Here is a 22770-nt window from a genome sequence, read left to right as displayed (position 1 = left end):
GCCCCCCACCCCTGGCAATAGGAAAGGAGCTGCCTTGGGAGGCGGCACAGCTCTCCGCTCCCCCTGCGTGCATTGCCCTCTCCTGGCATTGGCTGCTGTTTCCTTCTTTGCAATGCCCCCCAGCCACTCTCCCTTGCTGCCCCTGCTGAGAGAGGGGCATTGAGGGCGGGGGAGCCTCCACCGCAGGGTCGCAGCTGGGGGGGGGCTCACTCGCTTGCGCTGCACCACCCCACCTTTCCCACCTTTTGCTCCCTTGCAATGGGGTGGCGGCGGTGGCAGCTTCTTCTTCTTTGAGGGTCTCAGCTTGGCGGGGGGTCCCCAGTATCCTCCCAGGCCACGGGGGGGTGGCCCCCCAGGACTAGCAGACCTCTGAGCTCCTTCCCCATCCCAGATATATAGGGTGGGAACTGGCAAGGCTTCGGGGGGACCTGGAGGAGGGAAAGCGGGGCCCAAAGGGGTTTTTCAGGGGGGTGGCTAGCCGTAAATGGATGGGAGCGGTGTTTTCAGAGCAGGGCCGTCTTAAGCATACCTGGCGCCCTGGCACCGTGGTGTGACGGATCCCTCTGGTGCCCCCACCCCGCCCCGTTTCCCGGCGCGGCGGGCGCAGCTCACTGCGCGGCTGCCGCCTGGAGGGCCGGAGCCCTGCGCAACCCAGCCTGGCCATAGGGCCGGCCCTGGGCCAGGGGGTGCTGCCCGCCCCCTGTTGCGACGCCCCTGCGCGTGGCGGAGGCGGCCCCAGGCCCGTGCGCCTCCGGAAAGCAGCCTGAAGCCGCTGAACAGCTGAGAGGCGCGCCTGGGGCGGCCTCCGCCGCGCCTCTCAGCGGGCGCAGCGGCGCCCCTGGTGGCCTGGAGCCCTGGCACCCCGTGCCACCGGACCCGGGCCTAGAGACGGCCCTGCTTCAGAGCAGGGGGGTTTCGTGTGAGAGAGTTTAGGGAGTTCATTTAGCGGCTGCAGCTGCCTCCGCAGAGTCGTCGGGCCCGCTGGCCCTGTAGCCCCGCCCACATTCCCACTTTGAGGCCCCTCCCCTCCCCTGCCTTGGCCCCGCTCCTGAATGACCATGGCTTTCCCCCCCCCTAGTTTTGATCCTGGGTACGCCCCTGATGCCTTTGCACAAATTCCAAGGCTGGGGGGGGGGCAGGACAGCTCTGTCTCTTTTTCTGATTGCAGTCCATATTCCCAAACATTTTTTCTTAGTCCACCCACATCTGCCAAGGAGATGGGTACATTTAACATCCAGCACCCACCAGCCTTCAATGCTCATTTAATTTTCTGGTTATCAGCACTCTCTGAGGGGGACCAGCTTTAGCTATTAGCTGCACGAAAGCCTGAAAGAAAGGTTGCGGCCCATATCCAGATAAGATGTTTAGCAGGGGGAGCCATCCCAGAAGGGGGCCTGGCATGGCTTTAACACTGCCCTTTGATTCAGCTGCTGCCAGGCCTGCCAAGGCATTGGCAAGAGATGTGCCTTGGGACTGGGATTCGAGGAAGTCATTCGTCAGTGCCTGTCTGACCCTTCTCTGGCTCCTTTTTGCTTTGCATTTCTACAGAGCCTTTTTTTCTTTCCTGAACTTGGTCTACTCTTGTCCGATCCTTTTACTCCAGCTGACAGGTCTTTTAACTCAATTTGCCAACTCCTATACCCTCCCAGATTTCACAGAGATACTTTGTGCACATGTTTAGGTCACCTTTTTTCACACCAGGGATTGTTGGCTGTGCATACCCCTTTCCCCATCCTATTAAGAGGTTGCTGCAAGCCCTTCACTGCCTGCTTTATGCTCTTTTAATTATTCTGCAACATCCTGCCCTGCTCTGCTCCAAAAGCAAGGTCATAGAATCATAGAGTTGGAAGAGACCACAGGGGCCATCCAGTCCAACCCCCTGCCAAGCAGGAAACACTATCAAAGCATTCCTGACAGATGGCTGTCAAGCCTCTGCTTAAAGACCTCCAAAGAAGGAGACTCCACCACACTTCTTGGCAGCAAATTCCACTGCTGAACAGCTCTTACTGTCAGGAAGTTCTTCCTAATGTTTAGGTGGAATTTTCTTTCTTGTAGTTTGAATCCATTGCTCCGTGTCCGCTTCTCTGGAGCAGCAGAAAACAATCTTTCCCCCTCCTCCATATGACATCCTTTTATAGATTTGAACATGGCTATCATATCACCCCTTAACCTTCTCTTCTCCAGGCTAAACATACGCAGCTCCCTAAGCCGTTCCTCATAAGGCATCGTTTCCAGGCCTTTGACCATTTTGGTTGCCCTCTTCTGGACACGTTCCAGCTTGTGTGCATTAGTAAATTAATCACAATGGTCTCCATGAGGATGGTAGGGAGGAAAACACCGAAGATGCTGTCCTGGGGGAGTAGAAGCCACTGAACATTGTTGGCCTCACTTCGGAATAAACATGCAGCGGATTGCAATGGGGAATGTTTATTATTTATTAAATTTATATCCTGCTCCTCATTTGAAGATCACAGTGTGGCTCACAGCATAAAAATACAAAATAAGAACACAAAATACATAACAAGAAAGCCAAAAACAAACCAATAACCTGTTGAATATTGGGAAAGATGGACGAAGGACACAGCTCTGTTAGATTCACAGCTCTTTATTACAGCAGTTAGAACTTCTCCTTCAATCTGACTGACTGCAGCCTAGCTGGCTGCTTTATATAATACTAACTTGTAACAGTAACAACTTCTAACTAACTAACCAATCAGTGAGCGACAATTCTCAATCCTTCATTGGCCCTGAGTAAGAACTGCAGCCTATCTTAATACATAACATAACCCCCCTCCTGCAAACAGATTTAAAAGGCCATAAACTGCTTAATCGGCCAAAGGCCTGGTTATAGAGAAACATTTTCTCCTGGCAGCTAGAGATATGTACTGAAGGTGACAGGCAAGCCTCCCTGGGGAGAACACTCCACAAATGAGGAGCCACCACAGAAAAGACCCATTCTTGTGTTGCCCATGGAGAAGGGCCTCTGATGATGATCGCAGGGTCTGGGTTGGCTCATATGGGGAGAGGTGGTACTTATTGTACAAGGGCCACAATTGAAAGCTGCTGGGGGATATTATGTGGTGTAGTGTGGTGCGGTGGTTAAGAGCAGTGGACTCGTAATCTGGTGAACCGGGTTCGATTCCCTGCTCCTCCACATGCAGCTGCTGGGTGACCTTGGGCTAGTCCCACTTCTCTGAAGTCTCTCAGCCTCACCCACCTCACAGGGTGTCTGTTGTGGGGGAGGAGGGGAAAGGAGAATGTTAGCCGCTTTGAGACTCCTGAAGGGGAGTGATAAAGCGGGATATCAAATCCAAACTCTTCTATGTAGGGAACAGAAAGGAAATGGTGCAATATGCTTTCAGAAAGCATATACAGTGGTACCTCGGTTTTCGAATGTCTCCATTGACAAACGTTTCGGAACTCAAACACTGTAAACCGGAAATAAATGCTTCCATTTTCAAGCACACCTCAGAAGTTGAACAGAAGTCGAAATACATTTTAAAAAATTAGAAATTTGGAACAGACTGAAATTGTCATTTTGGGGAAGAATCTCTGTCATAAAGATGTTATTTCTACTTCAGACAATCCCGGTGATTAGTGGAATAGAACAGTTCAAAGATTGGCAAAAAGCATTGTCAAGCTTTATCTGGCAGAGGAAGAAACCTAGAATAAAATATAAACTTCTTACAGATAAAAAAGAAAGAGGCGGATTCTCGCTACCAGATTTAAAGATATATTTTGAAGCATCATGCTTCATGGTTAAGGGATTGGATGAAATTGGAAAATACAGGCATATTAGATTTAGAAAATAGATACGGGTGGCATGCACATTTGTGGTAAGATAAAGTTAAAGTTCACAGAGGCTTCCTAAATCATGCAATAATATAACCACTGTATGAAGTCTGGATTAGATACAAAGAATTACAGTGGTGCCTCGCTAGACGAATTTAATTCGTTCCACGGGTCTTTTCTTATAACGAAAAATTCGTCTAGTGAATCCCATAGGAATGCATTGATTTTTGATTATTATTATTTTTTGCCGATAGGAACGCATTACAGTGGAACCTCGGTTTATGAACACCTCGGTTTATGAATTTTCGGTTTATGAACACTGCGGACCCATCTGGAACGGATTAATTCATTTTCCATTACTTTCAATGGGAAAGTTCGCTTCAGTTTATGAACGCTTCAGTTTATGAACAGACTTCCGGAACCAATTACACCCATGCTTCAGTTTATGAACGCTTCAGTTTAAGTACTCCGCGGACCCATCTGGAACGGATTAATCCACTTTCCATTACTTTCAATGGGAAAGTTCGCTTCAGTTTATGAACGCTTCAGTTTAAGTACCCCGCGGACCGTCTGGAACAGATTAATCCACTTTCCATTACGTTCAATGGGAAAGTTCGCTTCAGTTTATGAACGCTTCAGTTTATGAACAGACTTCCGGAACCAATTGTGTTCATAAACCGAGGTACCACTGTAATTGAATTTCAATGCATTCCTATGGGAAACTGCGATTCGCTAGACAATTTTTTCATAAAATGAATTCGTCTAGCGAGGCAATCTCCGCTCGAAAAATCCTTTCATTAAGCGGAAATTTCGTTAAGCAGGGCATTCGTTAAACGAGGTACCACTAGAACGTAAAACACCATGGTGGATTTCACGAGCAGAGACAATTCCAGTCAAGAGGTTAAATATGAAAGGTAATTGGCCTACATATAGGGAGTTGATAATAGATGGTATTTGACTCCTACTAAACTAGCGAAAATGTATAAAACAAGCAATAAGCAATGTTGGAAATGCAAGGTTTAAAATATGAGATTATTATCATCTGTGGTGGATGTGTGATAAACTATTCTGGGATAGTATTTATAACGAATTAAAAACGATGTTTAGGCACACATTCCCAAAGAGACCGGAAGCATTTCTGCTAGAAATGGTAGGAGGGGAGATATCAATAGCTGATCAAAATTTGTTTATTTATGCTGTAGTGATCTTTTAAAGATCTTAGGGATCGGGCAAGAGACACCCCCTTAGTTTCCCTCCGCACCAGCCTCCCTTTCCGGGGAGCCACTGATTTCCACAAGGGCAAACCGAGGTGCTCCCTTGCCTAATCCCGGTTTTTGTACAAAACTTAATCAGGTAGTTCACTGCCGCCACTGTGCTACTCGGAAGTAATGCAGACAAAAGACTCTTGGTAGGGTCGAGCAGCCGGGTAACAAAATTAGCTTTGGAGTCGAGAATATTCAAAACCCAGACAAATTGTTCTTTTTAGAATTTATTAAGGAACAAGAAACAAGTAGCAAACTACAAATATACAGTTCTCAACAAATTAGAAGTAAAAACATTTTAAATTCTCACTAACTTACACATAAGTAGCATGGGCGTACCCAGTGCGGGGCAGGGGGAGCAGCTGCCCCCCCAGAAGCAAAAAAGGGGGGAATGGTATAAAATAGCTCGCGGCGCGCGCTGTTGTCAAGGCAGTTCACCTTCTCGGTTGGGTACACGATCTTGCCGCAGCAGGCAAGGCCGTCTTAACTATACCAGCCGCCATGGTCCAGAACCCTGCCAGGCAGCTGCCAGCTGTGCTCCGCCTCGGCCTGCTCGGCTGAAGCGAAACGGCAGCAGCGGCAGCAAAGCTGCCTCCGTCGAGCGAAACCTGGACCTGGGCTAACTTGCATGTATGCAAATGAGGTGCCGCGGAGCATTGTGGGGCAGCACTTTCTGTGCTGTGCTCGCTGTGACTTGAAGGAGTGTGGGCTGAAGTTAGCCCAGGTCTAGGTTTCCCTCGACGGAGGCAGCTTCGCTGCTGCTGCTGCCTCGTTTTAGTCACTGCTGCCAGTAAAGGAGCGGGCGAGGCAGAAGCGCAAGCGCGGGAGGCCCATGTGCTGCCTCGCCAACGGCTGGAAACTGCCCCCCCCTCTGGGGGGCGTGGACGTTGACCACGCCTCCTGGGAGGATCCCGGCCACATCATCGCCAGCCAACCAATCGGGTGGCTGGGGGTGGGGGGCGTGGCTGGCGTGTCCCCCCCCCTAGTTTTGATCCTGGGTACACCCATGATAAGTAGCGAAGGTAACCAGTCTAAGTGCCTTTCCGTCCGGCAAGGACTTTTGACAAGCGCATGATGACATCCACTCCAGGATAATGGCATGAAGCAACTTTTCAACTTCCCATATTTAACCAAAATTATACCACGAGGGGTCTCGATTTGACCAGTTAAACAAAGGTATAGATACAAACTGGCCAATCATCACTTAATACACATTGATGTTTCAGCTGCCAAGTAGTAAACCAGCTGCCCCTAATTTAGTACTGTACTTCAAAATTGGGAACTGGAGAACCTCCCAAATACTTCTCAGGCTCTTCCTTCACATGTCTGGAGACACTAAGCCAATTAGGCAGATAACCCCCTGTAATCTTACAAGTTTCAAATAAACATCCCCTTCACAACTGCAACAGACTGCACATTAACAGATAAATCAGGTGTAGGTAAACACAGTTAGGGAGGGAGAGTGATTCACCTAACAAAGTATTCTTTCTAAAGGGCAAAAAGGCATTTTCTCAGGCAAGCTGGGGTTTTCTAATCTCAGCAACCTTTCTGGTACTCCCAGAATGCACCAGGATGAACCAAAGTATAAATTTTTCAAGTACAGGATTATCTAAATCACTATATATGCAACAACAGCTGCTAAAATTTTATTAGCCCAAAAATGGAAACAGTAGGAGTTACCAATTGTGGAAGAATGGCAGACGAAGATGATGATTATGTAGAACTGGCAAAGCTGTCTGGGAGAATCCGGAACCAGAGCGACCAAGCGTTGCAGAGAGAATGGAGTAAATTTATCTATATATATAAAAATCCAGAAGGTGCATGTTTGTTTGACCGAACCTTTCTCCACAACTGCTTACCCGATCGGCCTCAAATTTGCCTACAACATCGGGTGTGCATGCCTCTATCTACTTACATTGTCCATACACAAACCTAGGAGAGTTAGAAACCTGGATTTCTGTACAAAAAAATTGCCCCTTCCAGTGGACATCCAACAAACAACATCCAACCTACTGCCAAAATCCCGGCCACTCTCCAACCACCCCACCACCCAGCCCACCCCAGAGACCAGACCTCTACCAGGGATCAGGCCACACCAACAGTAGCCCGCTCCCCAAGGACCCCCTCCCACCACGGAGGTACCTACCCCACAGATTCCCCCCTTAGGGAACAGGCCGATCCAATCACACCACCTCCAGGGAGCAGGCTGATCCGACACCAGCCCACTCCCCAGGGATCCCCGCCCCCCATAGGTCACGGCCTTCCCCAACCTGGCCGATCCACAATCCACGTCCTCCACGGAGATCCCGCCACCTACAGGGAGCAAGCCGCCCCGACACTAGGCCTCTCCCCAGGGATCCCAGCTCACCCCATAGATCACGCCCCTACCCATCCTGACACCGCCAGGGAGCAGGCCGTCACAACACCAGGCCGCTCCCTAGGGATCCCCGGCCCCCCAGAGATCACCCCCTTCCCCATCCTGCCCAATCCACGATCCGCACCCTCCGGGGAGATCTCGCCACAGGCTGCCCCGACACCAGCCCACTCCCCAGGGATCACCCGCCCCATAGATCCTGCCCGTACCCATCTCACCCCCACCAGGGAAAAGGCCGTCTCAACAGCAGGCCACTCCCAGGGATCCCCGCCCGCCCCAGAGATCAAGGATACGGCCTCCCGGAGTAGCCACAAGGCCGCTACACAGTCCGTCCGTCCCCCCCGCACCACACCCCCAATCAAGGAACATCCACCAGACCGCTACACATTTTATTCTGTTTCCCCATTTTTTTAAAATTCACCTTAATTTAAACCTTCTTTATACCTCTACACAGCTCAAACAACCCCCCGAGATCCAGCCCACCCCAGGACCCAGCCCACACAGGCAGACAGACCTCATCCACTGTCCAGGTAAGATGCCACATATCGGACAAACCCTCCATAACTTTACACAGTCACATTCCCCAGCAACGCCAACTCTGACATCGCTACCACACCTACAAAATACTAATATAAATACCACACTTCAAAACGTTAACTACCTTCTTCCTTTCTTCCTAATTTCACAAACAATGCCACAGCAATGCGTGGCAGGGCCAGCTAGTAATATATATAATCATTGTAAACATATAAAGACACTTGGCAGGACTGAGATAAATCTCACAACGTTTATAATAAGAGACATTCTATGTGTGATTAAAGCGTTTAATAATATAAGGTAGAATCAGAATGGAAATGTAAAAAAATGTGGGGAAATATAAATGTGTTATAAAAAACCAGAAGACTGAGGGAGGGAAGTCAAAAGCTCGGCAGAGCAAGGGATAAAATGTTCTTTTTTTATGACGTCAAACATTGTAAAAACTGGAAAACCAATTAAAAATATATTTTAAAAAAGAAGTTGAACAGCTTCCGCTGAGTGTATATATTATTTTTCTCAATTTTCTCTATTAAATTTGCAGGCCGCTCTTTGCGCCTCAGTTTTTGAACGTTTCAGAGCTGAAATGGTCTTCCAGAACAGATTACGTTCAAAAACCGAGATACCATTGTACTTCAAAATTAAAATAATTTCTTTTCAGCTACAGCAAGCCTGGATAAAACAAGTCCCTTGATCAATCCTTATGGCACAATGCAGATTGCCAGCTGGGTAAACTGCAGAATGGAGCCAGCACAGCAGGTCACTCTAGATGACTTGCACAAGTAAGCCATGCTGCGTACTACAGGGCAAGTCAACCTGTAAGAACACCCTTTTCTAAGATCAAATACTCAAAGTGTAGGCAAAACAAAGGCGATATTTCCATGGAGGCAAACCCATTGCTATGGAGATAACAATTTTGCTGCACTGGAACAATTTATGTCATACGAAGATTTGCTATGTTCTAATGCCTTTGACAATAAAGAATGTGACTGATGAGGGACCCTGTTCTTGAGTGATCTCTTTCGGCCATTGCTCAGCACTGGAACAACTGCTTCTCAGGCTGAAGGCTCCAGATTCTCCCTCCAGGTGGGGCTGAGAGAGTTCTGCCTCCCTGAAGATCCTGGAGAACCACTGCCAATCAGACCAAGCAGGATGGCCCAATGGTCTGACTTGGAATGGGTCAGGTTCCTGTGTTGCTCGGCCCTCAGAAAGTCCCCTCAATGAGAGTGTAGCAGCGTCTTCTCAGGGGTGACCTGGTTCCTGTGCGAGAGCCACTTGGTCCCAAATACAAATATTGTCTCCATAGTTGTAGCTTAATGGTTGTGGAGCATATGTTGTGCAGGAGGTCCTGGATTCCATCCTGGAATCTCCAGTTAGGGCTGGGAGAGATTCCCCATGTGAAATCCTGGAGAACTGTTGCCTGTCAGTGTAGAATGGCCAACTGCATAGCTCAGTCAGTACAGCAAGCAACTCTAAATGTCAGGGTCATGGGTTTGAACCCCACGTTGGGCAAAAAGATTCCTGCATTGCAGGGCCGTCTTGAGCAGATCGCGCGCCCTGGTGCCGAGGGGCGGAGATCACCCCGCCACCCGCCCCACCGCCCGCCCCGCCCTCGCAGGGCGCAATTGGTTTCCGCGCGGCGCCCTCCTTGCCAGGCTGGTGCCCAGCTTACCAGCCCCCCGCCATGGTGCACTGCGCCACCGGGGGTCTACGTAGAGCTGGCCCTGCTGCATTGCAGGGGACGCGACTAGATGACCCTCATGGTTCCTTCCAACTCTTCAGTTATATATGAATCAATTTGGGGGGGTTGGGGGGGATGCCACCTGGAAATCCTGCTATAGAGTAATTAGGGATTCCCGAGAAGTTTGAGCTTTGTAAATTCTGATATGAACTAACCAGATCAGTACCTCCTGGACTAATGTGGAACTTGGTTACCCACCAGCTGCTGTCCGTTCCAAATGCTCTAGCACAGTTCTCAGCTCATGAAATATATCAAAATGCTTATTTTGAGAGAAAAGCCATTAAAAATACATACTGAAATGTTAATGTTTGTGCAAATTAAAAATACACCACAGAAACGGGCCAAAACAGACTTGTGAATGAATACATGCAAAAGCTATATGGACCAAAAAACAGAGGGATTCTTCCATTCCTACTTGTGAGTGGAACAAGACTAGTTTGAGATTGAATTCTGCCCTTTAGAAAGAGGGGAGGGGAGGATGCAACCCAGCAGCTTGACTGTGAGCAGGTGAGGAATCCTGGCAGCGTGTCTCTCCCAAATTCCAAGCTGACCAAGATCCTGCCCCAAAGCACTCCCAGATCCAAGGAAGACAGTGGCTGGCAGGCAGGCGGCTGCTACTCGTGCGCAATGGATGCGTCAGATTCCGGCCTGACTCAAGCAGCAGAAAGCAGCACGTGGCTGGGTAAGCATGTGGGTGTAAATGCTCCTGGTAACCTGGGAGAGATTCTGGAAATGGGAGAGAGTTGCTTAGCAAAGCGTGAGCGATTGGCAAGAGCAAAGAGTTGGCTCTCTCCTTCTCTCTCTTTCGAAAGATGCATTATAGGGAGGTTGCATAATAATCACCTTCTAGGAAGGATTCCAATAGGAGGCTGGAGAGCCATCTGTTAGGAATTGTAGAATAATAGAGTTGGAAAGCATCCCCAGGGGTCATCTAGTCCAACCCCCTGCAATGCAGGAATCACAGCTAAAGCATCCATGACAGGTGGCCATCCACCCTCTGCTTAAAAAACTCCAAGGAAGGAGAGTCCACCACTTCCTGAGGGAGACCATTCCACTGTCAAACAGCAATTACTGTCAGAAAGTTCTTCCTGATGTTTAGTCAGAATCTCCTTTCTTGTAACTTGAATCCATTGCTTTGAGTCCTAGCCTCCAAAGCAAGAGAAAACAAGCTTGCTCCCTCATCAATCTGATGGCCCTCCATGTATTTGAAGATGGCTATCATATCTCCTCTCCATCTCCTCTAAACATACCCAACTCCCTCAACCTTTTCCACACCTTGCACACCTTCCAGCTTGTCAATCCCCATCATAAATTATGGTGCCCAAAACTGGACACATTATTCCAGGTGTGGTCTGACAAAGACAGAATAGAGTGGTACTTCATGGAATATTGTTTGCCCTCTGCCTTGAGCAGGAGGTTACCATTCTTCAGTGCTGGAGCATCTGCTTTGTAGAGGGAGAAAGCCCCATTGCCCTGGGGAGGGGGAGGGAGTGCTGATCTCCAAAGCACACTGGATTATAGTTACGGTAAATCTGGCCCATGGAACATACAGTTATTTGGGGCAGAGATAACTGAAGGTGCGATGGAAGTAGGGGTGTACAAAGCCATCGGTTTCCATTGTGCCCTGCGTTTGCCACCTGCAGCACTCTTTCCGTTCTGCTGCAGTTCATCTCCAAAGCCAACATTCTTAGTCTTGCCATCCGCTGTGGCAAAATTGCATAACTAACGTAAATTACGTAATTAATTACATGTTACACAAACTACATTGGCATGATATTATTTCACCCCAGGCAAATTAGGGGGGCTGGAGGGACGGGATTGATTTTCATTCTGGACATTGGATGCATAAGCAAACATTGGCAATTTCTGTTCCCATTTCCCTCGGAATTCTCTGACACCCCTAAATGGAACCAAGAGTTCTTAACAGTCCATACATGGCAATAAGGAGCAGGCCAATCGAGCCTCCAGGGGAAGGGAATTCCATAACCTGGACATCACTCCAGAAGATAGCTTCTCCTGTGTGCCAGAATATGTGGGTGTTTGCAAAAATGCTGCTTTGTCTCTAAAAGCATGTGTATGAGAGAGAAATAAAGTGTGCATGTCTGCAACTGGGATGAACCACAGCAAGGGATGATGCTTAATTAGGTGCATGCAGTTCCGTAATTAAATAGTCTCAGGCCAACTAGTTCTAACTACAGGTCTAGCTGCTCCACTAACCTGCTTCTAAAACCATTCAGCCAGAGGTCTCTGGGGAACTGACAAACTCATTTGCCCCCAGTGCCTGATATTCAGAGATATATTGCCTGTTAACCTGGAGGTTCTACTGCAGGTGTTGACAAGATTTACTTAATCCTCTTTAAAGCCATCTAATTTACAGGCTATTGCCTACACCTTGTTCCACTGAGTTAATTGCGCACTGTATCCAGAAGCTCTTCCTTTTGCTGTACTCTAAGCCATGAAGCTCATTGGGTGACCTTAGGCCAGTCACTGTCTCTCAGTCTAGCCTACTTCACCAGGTTGTTGTGAGGATAAAATACAGTGCAAGCAGCAGCATGTACCGGTAGGTAGGGTTGCCAGACTCAATAGAGGACAGGACTTCTGTGCCTTTAATTGCCCTGCTCTCTTTTGAGCCTGGAAACCTTAAAGAGAAACCAGCAGACCCTTTGTTTCATTTCAAAGCAAAGGGTTTCTCTTTAAGGTTTCCAGACTCAAAAGAGAGCAGGGCAATTAAAGGCACAGAAGTCCTGTCCTCTATTGAGTCTGGCAACCCTACATGTAGGCCACCTTGAAGTCCCTGGAGAAAAGGCAAAATACAAATGTCACTACAGCAGCAGCAGCAGCAATAAGCTCCAAAAGAGATGTTATGAGAAATGAATGGGGGGGGTCACTTTCTCTGCATACTTTGAAATTAAAAAACCCTCTGTCATATTTCCCCTTGTTGCTTGTCTTTTCTTCAGGCGCTAGAGCCTTTCCTCATAGCCAAGCTAATCCAAACCCCTGCATACAGACTCACCTAGGCAGGCAAACACATCTCCCTAAGTGTTGGATTCATGCCATTTCAATCTCTTCAGTTGCTTCAGTTATTTTTTTAAATGCCTCAAAAAACAAGAAATGAGACATCCCTTTCGGAGGAAGAGCATAACATGCCATGCTTGTAATCCCAGTCAACATGCCAACATAAAGAACAGCAGAACGGGGTGTGGGAGTTTGGGCGGGTGGGTCACATGGAATAAAATACATTTTGCAATACTGGCTAAGCAAGGACTTGCACAGAGAGGAGAGCGGAAGGGGAGGTCTCCAAACCAAGGCGCAGGGAGCAAACCCAGAACTCCTTGGTGGACACTCATGTCCCCCCCCCCACTCATGTCCCTGGAGTGTTTCCCACAGCACCTCCCTTGAAACGTGCCTGCACAGCCTCCCCGAGAAAAAGCTGAAACAGAGGCGTCAGAAAAAGAGGCCAAAGAGATGAGGGCCTGGCTGCCACCAAAGGGAGCAGGGATGGGCCTTTCCATTAATATGGACCACCCATCTACAGGAAAACAATCACCTGAGCCAGGATGACGGTCAGGTCAAAATGTTCCTGTCAGGAAACAGCAGCAACAAAAAGGCTCAGTACGCAGCCCCCCCCCACCCCCCCGACAAGCTCACATGGCCTCATGCTTCTCCTCCACTCACATGTTCGCAGGCACTGCCACGTGGATATGCACCCACTCACAGCAATCCAACTCCTTCACATCCCTGCAGATAGCTACTCAAAACCACAGACATTTCCGCTAGGTTCTTTCTCAGATGCACATGCAAAGACACCTGAATCTCCCCCAGCTTCTGCCATGGAGGCCACCAGGTTTGCTCCCTTCCAGAAAGATGCCAACCTTTCCCCAGCCTGGCACTCCCCAGATGATTTGGTCTATGGCTGGCTGTAGTCAGATTGAGGGAAGTTGCTGTTTGTTAAAATTCTCCATTCTTAAGTGCAATATGTGGAAGTAAATCCCTCTTCTTTGGCCTGAGAGCCACATCCCCTTATGTGCAACCTTAAGGGGCTGCATGCCAGAGGCAAATGGGTGTGGACCAATGAATGTGTCCCTTCCTTTGTGCAATGTACCCATTCCAGTCACACAAAAGTCAGAGGCCTCTAAGCATCCAATCTGCCAGTCCTCCATCAAGGCCGACAAATGGCATGATCAGCAGCTCAAGGATACAGTCCAGCCAAGCAAAAATCACTTGGGGAGTGCAGACCGCAGCTGGGTAGAGGCTGGCCTTGGGAGGAGATGCGAGGTTCTACATGCCTGGCATGGACAATTCTGTCCACTAAATTTGGTGCCCATCAAATCCCCCTGCTTTAAAAGGGGATTCTAGATATCTATCCATATTCTGCAAATAAAAATAATCATTGTGATACTCTACTCCACTATTCTACACTGAAATGTTTAAATATTTCTCTGTCCTTGAATCTTCCTGCCACATTTGCCATCCTCTCCTGCCATACCTTTTGACACCCAGTGGGTTAAAGGATTGAATTAGGACCAGGGAAAATAGGGTTTAAATATCACTCAGCCACGAAGCTCACTGTGTGACTCCGGGCCACTCACTGTGTCTCAACCCAAAACTACCTCACAGGGTTGTTATGAGGATGAAATGAGGAAGTGGAAGAGCCATTTAGACCACTATTCAGCTTCCTTGGATAGCCTTGGGTTTTAGTTTTATGAGACACGAAGAAAAACTTCTCTTTGCCCACTTCCTGTTTCCTTCCTTTTACCGGCAGCTAAAACTTAGGATGCACTATTATTGCAGTTGTAGTTGTTGTTCAATTTCTTACACATCCTTCACCAAAAGTTCCCAGGAAGGGTTACAGCAATTTAAAATACAATATTAGAATCAGCTTAAAAGAAATAAAATCAAAAGAATTTAGTGAGTGGGGAGTATGCTTCAGGTTCTGTGTGATGATTCTTCAAAAGGACCTGGATGTCTTTTAGGCCACCATCTGAGTGCCTATTGTTGTGAAAAAATATATCTACTTATGTATCAGAGTTAAAAGGCATAGGCACAAAACTCCCCCCCCCCAAAAAAAATCACTGGGATAATTATACCAACCCAGACAGATCTCAGAGCCAAATTATAATTTTTTCACACCATTAGGCCTTGCCTACCTGATTTTTGTTTAAAAATTAGCCAGCGCTGGAGGCAGGTCAGACTGGGAATGTGACGCAACAGCTTTAACTCTTTATTGCACGCCCGGCCTGGTGCCAGTTAGATTCAGCTCCTTTTCTGTTCACAGTGTAAGGAAAACTCCTGCCAGCCCTGACTGCAGCTTCCCTCCCACTGCAAATAAATATGGAGGAGGCTTTGGTTCCCACTGGGAACTCCCCACACCCTGGTCCCAATCCAGCTTGTGGGGGTCCTTCCACACCAACTACTTGTTAAACAAAAACCAGCTGCACAAGCTCAAGCGATGTCCCAAGGCTGTCAGTGGCTACCAGATATCATGGCTGTGTGCTCCTTACACCACTGGGCGTAGAATGCCTTTGAATGTCAGGTGCTTCTAGGAAGCCTGCAAGCAGGAAAGAAGCGCACTGGAACCCTCCCTACCTGTTATTCCCAGACTCCTCAAAGAGCAGGCTGTTGGGCAAGATGTCCCTTTGGCCTGATCCAGCAGGGCTCTTCTTAAGTTCTTATGACAAATGTCACATCTACTCTGGCCCTCGGATGGTGACCAACACTCTCTCTTCATTCCCATGCTGGCTCTCCCTACTTAAGGCTCTGCAAATACCACTCTGCACACTCAGATTCACACATCCATACCCCATAATATGAAATACAGTGTTATGAGTTTGTGGGTGCCAGACTGATCCTGAGCCCCTGGACCCAGCACGGGTTAAAATATCAGCCAGGCTAGCTTTCTGTGTTTTTGCCTGGGCGATGGGCCATTATGGGAGAGCAACGGAAAGGTAATGGGCCATTAAGAGAGCAAAGGAGAGGGGACCCTGTGCCAGGTGACAACTGAGTAGGGCCCCTCCTCCAGCTCTTAGATAGTTAGAAGGCCAAATCCAGAGTTGCAGTTGAGCTTCTCTGTAAGGTCAAAAAGGCAGAGCACAATGTTTGATTTATGTTAGAATCCAAGGCTGAGTCTATGGAAGAAATAAGCCCTTTTGGGGATGTTAAAGCTCTGTACTCTCTCCATAGAGGTTTGTATATGCCATATTTTTCGCTCCATAAGACACACCCGACCATAAGACACATCTAGTTTTTAGAGCAGGAAAACGGAGAAAAAAATATTCTGAGCGTGGGGCAACGGCAAACAGCCTGCCAGCCGCTTCCAAACCTTCCCGGGGCTTCAGGGGAAAGGGGAGGCTGCTAGCGAGAGCCGCTCAGAGCGTGTAAGCAGCTCTCGCTTTTCAGCGAGCTGGGAGAAGGGACGGACAGGGCTTCCATCCATTCCTCCTCCCAGCTCGCTGTCAAGCCAGCAAAGCAAGAGCCAGGAGCCATGGCTCCGGCGGCAGAGGCACCCCTCCACTCGTGACTGCAGCGGCACTCAAGGGATCCTGCTGCTGTCCAGTGCCTTCGCTCCATAAGATGCACAGACATTTGCCCTTCCTTTTTAGGAGGGAAAAAGTGCATCTTATGGAGCGAACAATATGGTATGTGTAACAGAACCATATATCATAAAGACTCCACGGTCTCTGCTGTGCCTCATTTCCCAAAGGAAACACAAACCCTGGATGAGTGCTGGAACCCCTGGAATCTTGCACTGCCTGCAGCAATATCTTTGTCCCCATATTCCATGTGTACTTGAATGCCCTACATCCAAATAATGTCCACATACCCATTAAGAACCTTGCACGCCCATCCACTACTCCCCAAGCAAAGTCATGCACATAAGCAGCCCTGCTTATGCTAATGTAAATGTCCATAGTTTCACAACCACTCATGATAACGCACTTGCAAATATGTCGGCACACATATTTCACAGTCTCATGCAGACACTTTCTCTCTTGGCTGATCATGTAACTTCCTCATAGTTCTGCACACTTATGAATTCCCATTGTTGTTGTTGTTTAGTCGTTTAGTTGTGTCCGACTCTTCATGACCCCATGGACCATAGCACGCCAGGCACTACTGTCTTCCACTGCCTCCCGCAGTTTGGTCAAACTCATGTTCGTAGCTTCGAGAACACTGTCCAACCATCTCGTCCTCTGTCGTCCCCTTCTCCTAGTGCCCTCCATCTTTCCCAACATTCCCATAATTATGTGCAAGTCATGCGCAACCCCGCATGTCCCCACAATACCATTTCATGTGTACTGTTACAGCTAGGCACACACATCAGAGTCACACAAGATCTGAATTAGCATTATTGTATCCACTTAAAGAAATAGAATCACTTAAGAATACATAAAAGTTCCTTCTGACCTAAATGTTGAAATGCCAAGCTTGAGGTTTTTTTTAATAAGGCAGAGTGAAAAATCTGAATAACTAAGATCCTAATTATTCTACATATGCCTTCATACAAAATGCCTTTTTAAAATCACATCTTCCCTACACATAAACCCTTGCTTTATTTTTTATTATTTATATTCCAAGTTTCTTATATTATATTCACCCCACACAGCTGAATGAGACTGACTGAGCTTCATAACAGACTGGCGATTTGAACCCAGGTTTCTTTAATCCTAGTCCGACACTCCAACACCACACTGGCTCTACTTAGGAACACAAGAATCTGCCTTACACCAAATCACATCACTGATCCAATGGGCAGCAGCTCTCTGGGTTTTCAGACAGAGATATTTCCCAGTCCTCCCTGGAGATGTCAGGAATTAAACTTGGGACTTTTTGCTGTTTGCGCTACCTCTAAACCTCTTCCTTACTTCTAAAATCTGTGCACACAAGTACTTAGATGGATAGTTATAAAACACTTAAACCAGCATGTAAAGACTGTGCATGGAATAAGTTGACTTCACATTTTCACTGCGACATACATTTTGCCTATGCATGCAAGAGGTGTGTACTCATGCTCTCTGAGACCTTGTCTAGAGCCCCAGACTTGTGCATGGACATACAATCACTTGAATCTGCATATATCAAAAACCTATCTGAAACGTACACACAGACTGGCTCACAAAGCCAACAGGCTCCATCCGTGTGGCCTCTGTGCCCCCCACCCCACACTTTTTCTTTTCCCTAAGCCCTCTGCTTTATTATTATTGCATCATCATCTGCTCCTTCGGGACAATGAAATTCAGTCTGACAGGTCCAGTTGCCTTCATTACCGGTAAGTAGATTCCAAAGTGAAGAGGAATTGGTTGACAGGATCTGTGTCCTGCCCATCTGGTCTCATTGTATGGACCAGATCCTGCTGCCTGTCCTACAATATATGGGTTTGTTTTTGAGTGGGGAGCTCTGTGCTGCAGCAGTGTGTCACTCCTACAGCATTTCCCACCCCCAGATCCATTAATTCTCCAGAGCAAACATTTCCCCTCCCACCCCACCCCATTCAGCAGAGGAGAAAAGTCCTGTTGCCTGGAGCTGCCTTTGGCCTTTACTCTAAAGGGGGAAACCATGAGGTTTGGCGAAATGTGTCCCCTGAGAAGATGAAGTGAGTTGCTTGAGGCTTTTAAGGGAGTCATTGTCAGAGAAGCATCATAAAATTGTAGAGTTGGAAGGGAGCCTGAGGCTCATCTAGTCTAACCCCCTGCAGTGCAGGAATATTTTGCCCAACGTGGTGCTTGAACCCCAAACTCTCAGATTAAAAGTCTCATGCTCTACCGACTGAGCTTTGCCCCTCTGATTTCCCTTCCTACACAGTTGACCTTTGGATTACTGCACTGTAAGCTCTTTGGGGCAGGGAGCTTGGCTTGCTATTAATTTTTGTTTATTACATGTATAAACCTGTAATAGTTTATACATCTAATGTAATACATGTAATACATCATGGTTCTCCCCATACAGTTTGTCTTCACAACAAACCTTTCCTGAGCAGGCAGATTAACTCTTAGAGGCAGCGACTGGTCCAAGGTCATCGAGTGAGTGGAGACTGGAACTTGCGCCTCACCAGTTCTGGTCTCGCCCTGCAACCACTATAGTACCTCACAGGGTTGCTTAACCAACTTGATAATGTTGTTGTGGCAAGGAGGAAAAGGAGGGCCATGTATGCCGCCTTGAGCTCCTGGAAGGAAAGGCGGGCAATAAACATAATAAGTAGAATAGGCAGGAAATGAATTATCTCTTTCCCTTTCACGCCTATGTTCCTTTAAACGAGATTTCTCTAAGAAGATAACCGTCCTACCTGGCTCCGCAGGAGACCCCGGACCTCTGGGAAGTTAACGTGGTTGCGGTTGCGTTGGGAGCGCGCCTCAGCCTGGAAGCAGACGGGTCGGAGAGAGGGAGACAGAGCCAAGCGATCGGCGGCGCTTGCCAAAAAGCGCGTTCCCCGAGCCAAAACTTGGTTCCCGAAGCGGTCTCTCCAGCTAGATCCTGCAGCTGCTTCCCATGCCAAAGCAGGAAGGGCGGAGAGAGAAAGACCCGCGGAGAGCGCGAGAGAGCAGCCCGATCTGTGCTCCTCCGGACTCTCGGCAACGCGACGAAACCAGCAGAATCAGAGCAGGAGAAGAGCGAGGCTCCTCATCCGAGCAGCGTGGAAGGGAGGCAATCGAGGTGCACCTGGAGCTCGGCTCCTCTCGGCCAATCAGGTCTCAGCCTGCACAGCATCTAGGGTTGCAGCCAATGGCTGCGCCAAGACGCGCGAGCGCAGCGCCCCTAGCGGCGGGTGGCGGGCAGCGCAGGAGAGAGCGCGCAACGCAGCGCGCTGCTCCGCAGTCTCTCTTTACGGAGCGCACGTTGCAGTTGCCGCCGCCGCCGCGGAGGGAGGCAAGCCCAGCAGGGCCAGGTCGAGGCTGCGGTGCCGGAGGCTGCGGCGCCGGATCCAACACGAATGGGAGTCCAGAAGGATCTGCAAGGCGCCGAGGGACTCTTCTCATAAGGGGGTGCATAACAATCAACTCTTCCCCCAATAAAATATTGGGGGGGCGGTCCCCAAAGTTGATGGGCATTGTCATTACAACAGGGTGCGTTCGCCGTGTCTTGTGATCGATTATGCGGGGCGAAGCTTACCTGCCCCCCTATATTTTATTCAAGTTGGCACCCCTGAAGGAGTCGGTGGTTGGGTGGGTGTGTTTATCACGACCAACTACCGGTAGGGAGGAATGGGCAGGCTTTCGAGATCATCAGAGTTCTTCATCAAACTGGAGATTAAGAAAGTAATAATGATAGTACTGTAGTACAGTACATAGTGCTTCTTAAGTTTCAGGTGTGAGCAGCAGGAAAAAAACAGAAAGTGGGCAATGAGAAGTTTTCACATAATACTTGAACCAGCAGATTTTGATCCCAGGCATGCTTACTCAAAAGTATGCCCCATAGATTTCAATGGGGCATACATTGAAATTGAAGTACGTATTTCTCCTTAATCTAACACTCAGAGCTGCAAGGGAATAATTCAAAAGTCCCTTTTCACATGGGATGAAGAGGCTGAAATCGTGGTTTTGAAATTATTTTGTAACTGTCATGGAATCTGTGCTGGATGGGTATGCTGGATTTAAAAATGGCTTTCTCATGTGAGACTTGATTTGCATTTTGCATAAATAATTCTGCAGCGCACCTTCCAGAGCAGCCTTCTCCAACTTGCTGCTCTCCAGATGTTATTGTACTACAACTCCCATCAGCTTCACCCTCAACATCTGTAGTACACAAGACTGGTGAAGGCTGGTCTACATCCAATGCAAAACCGAACCCCACTGAAATCAATCGATTTAAATGCACCTATAACTTGTGTGTTCACTTTTAGGCTCAACAAGTGGGATCTGCAACAAAATGTTGCCGTTTGAATTGATGCTGCTCAGGGAGCCAGCCAGCCAGGCGTTGTTCCTAGGTGCTCCATTTCATTTTGACTCTCTTCTGTTTTTCCTCTGCCCAACAGACACTCTGTTTTTTTGTGGCTACTGAGTATGCCCAGTCATCATGGGGCTGTTTTGGAGGGGCCCTTTATTCTATTATTTAACAATGAGTCCATAAGTGACTGTGGAGGCCAATTCTGGATCCACACGTCCTTCCACAGTGGGGACATTGGTTTCTGGGTGGGAGTTGATCACGGTGTGGATTTGCCAAGCGTGCCTTCCTCTTAGCACGTTTCTCCCTTGCGTCCTGAGATCGAGTTTCTTCAAAGCCCATGACACCTTTGGTAAAGGCTGTTCTCCAACTGGAGCGCTCACAAGCCAGTGTTTCCCAGTTGTCAGTGTTTATACTACATTTTTTAAGATTGCCTTGAGACAGTCTTTAAACCTCTTTTGTTGACCACCAGCATTACTCTTTCCATTTTTAAGTTCAGAATAGAGTAGTTGCTTTGGAAGACGATCATCAGGCATCCGCACAACATGACCAGTCCAACGAAGTTGATGTTGAAGAATAATTGCTTCAACACTGGTGATCTTTGCTTCTTCCAATACACTGATATTAGTTCGCCTGTCTTCCCAAGTGATGTGTACAAATTTTCAGAGACACCGTTGATGGAATCTTTCAAGAAGTTGCAGATGGCGTTTATAAGTGGTCCATGTTTCACAAGCATATAGTAAGGTTGGTAGTACCATAGCTTTGTAAACAAGCATTTTGGTTTCCCTGTGAATGTCCCGGTCCTCAAACACTCTGCACTTCAATCAGGAGAAAGCTGCACTCGCAGAGCTCAGGCGATGCTGGATTTTGGCATCAATGTTGGCCCTTGTGGAAAGGTAACTGCCTAGGTAGGAGAAGTGATCAACGTTTTCCAACGTTACACCACTGAGTTGGATTTGTGGTGCTGCAGGAGGGTTGTTTTGTACTTGTTGGTGCAGCACTTTGGTTTTTTGGATGTTGAGTGATTGGCCTAGCTTTTCGTAAGCTTCTGCAAAGATATTTAGGATGATTTGGAGGTCACGCTCTGAGCGTGCGCACACTACGTTGTCATCTTGTTCTTATCTTGTATGGAAGATGAGCTTTGCATAGAGATGTCAGAGATGTCTTGCATAGAGATGTCTTGCCTTCATTGTTTTATGTATTTCCCTCTCTAACTCAGTACAGTGATGCCTCGCTTAACGAATGCCCTGCTTAACAAAATTTCCACTTAACGAAAGGATTTTTTGAGTGGAGGTTGCCTCGCTAGACGAATACGTTTTATGAAAAAATTGTCTAGCGAATCGCGGTTTCCCATAGGAATGCATTGAAATTCAATTAATGCGTTCCTATGGGCAAAAAAAATTTCAAAAAAATTTCAATGCATTCCTATGGGATTCGCTAGACGAATTTTTCGTTATAAGAAAAATTAAATTCGTCTAGCGAGGCACCACTGTATATAAATTGGGCTGCAATGCTAGGCTTACCCACCTGGGTGTAAGCCCTCACTCAATTTAATAGGACTTGGTTTTGAGTAAATATGTTAGGAATTACACTGTAAAACCTTCAAAGCTTGGGCCGTAATCAGTCTGTTAGATATGGAACTGCTACAAGATTTGCCTGGACAGACAAACATGGCTACCTCAGGAAATCGGTGCCTTGTTACATTTCTTGAAAAAAGAGTGAGGGACAGGTGGTTCAGGGAATAGTTTGCAGCTTTGCTGGCAACTGGTTTTGTCTTCATGTGGAGGCTTAGGAACATGAGACGAGGCCTGCTGGATCAGACCAAAGGCCCCTTTAACCCTCTTTTTCTCACAGTGGCCAGTCAGGTGCCTATGGGAAGCCCACAAGCAGGACATGAGGGCAACCTCAGCAACAAAGACCCCCCAATGCCTCGGGTACTGGAGATAATATGCAGCCATCATGACTGGTTTCCATTCATTGGTCTAAACCACTTTTAAAGTCTTCCGAGCTGATGGCCACGACTTTCTCCAGATTCAGACTGCCATGTTATACCCACTTATCTGGCAGCAATGGCATGGTGTGGGGGAGGTGGGGGCCCCCGCAGTTCTGGGCGCAATTTTGGGAGGGGTGCAACCAGGCGCCCCCACAACAGGCTCCTTCATTGGAGCCTGGCTCCAGCGCATGAGGGAGCT

General features: G+C 47.9%; 1 protein-coding gene across 2 annotated transcripts in view; it reads right to left on the bottom strand.

Moving 5' to 3' along the window:
* Nucleotides 1–19333, bottom strand: part of PHYHIP (phytanoyl-CoA 2-hydroxylase interacting protein) — a 52595-nt gene extending 33262 nt beyond the window's left edge. Inside the window, exons 1-2 of one of the 2 annotated variants that reach the window (XM_035139788.2) lie at nucleotides 18984–19333; nucleotides 18665–18863 (exon numbers count right to left, since the gene is read on the bottom strand). In XM_035139788.2, the coding sequence (XP_034995679.1) occupies nucleotides 18665–18717 (53 nt within the window). In that variant the 5' untranslated portion in view covers nucleotides 18718–18863; nucleotides 18984–19333. The remainder of the gene's footprint in view (nucleotides 1–18664; nucleotides 18864–18983) is intronic. The other variant, XM_035139789.2, reaches the window with a different exon arrangement.
* Nucleotides 19334–22770: the final 3437 nt, after the last annotated feature.

This window comes from Zootoca vivipara, chromosome 15 (assembly GCF_963506605.1).
Source record: "Zootoca vivipara chromosome 15, rZooViv1.1, whole genome shotgun sequence".
Taxonomy (NCBI): Eukaryota; Metazoa; Chordata; class Lepidosauria; order Squamata; family Lacertidae; genus Zootoca; species Zootoca vivipara.
The sequence above is the reverse complement of the archived record's forward strand: the minus strand, read 5'-3'. Positions and strand labels throughout refer to the sequence as shown.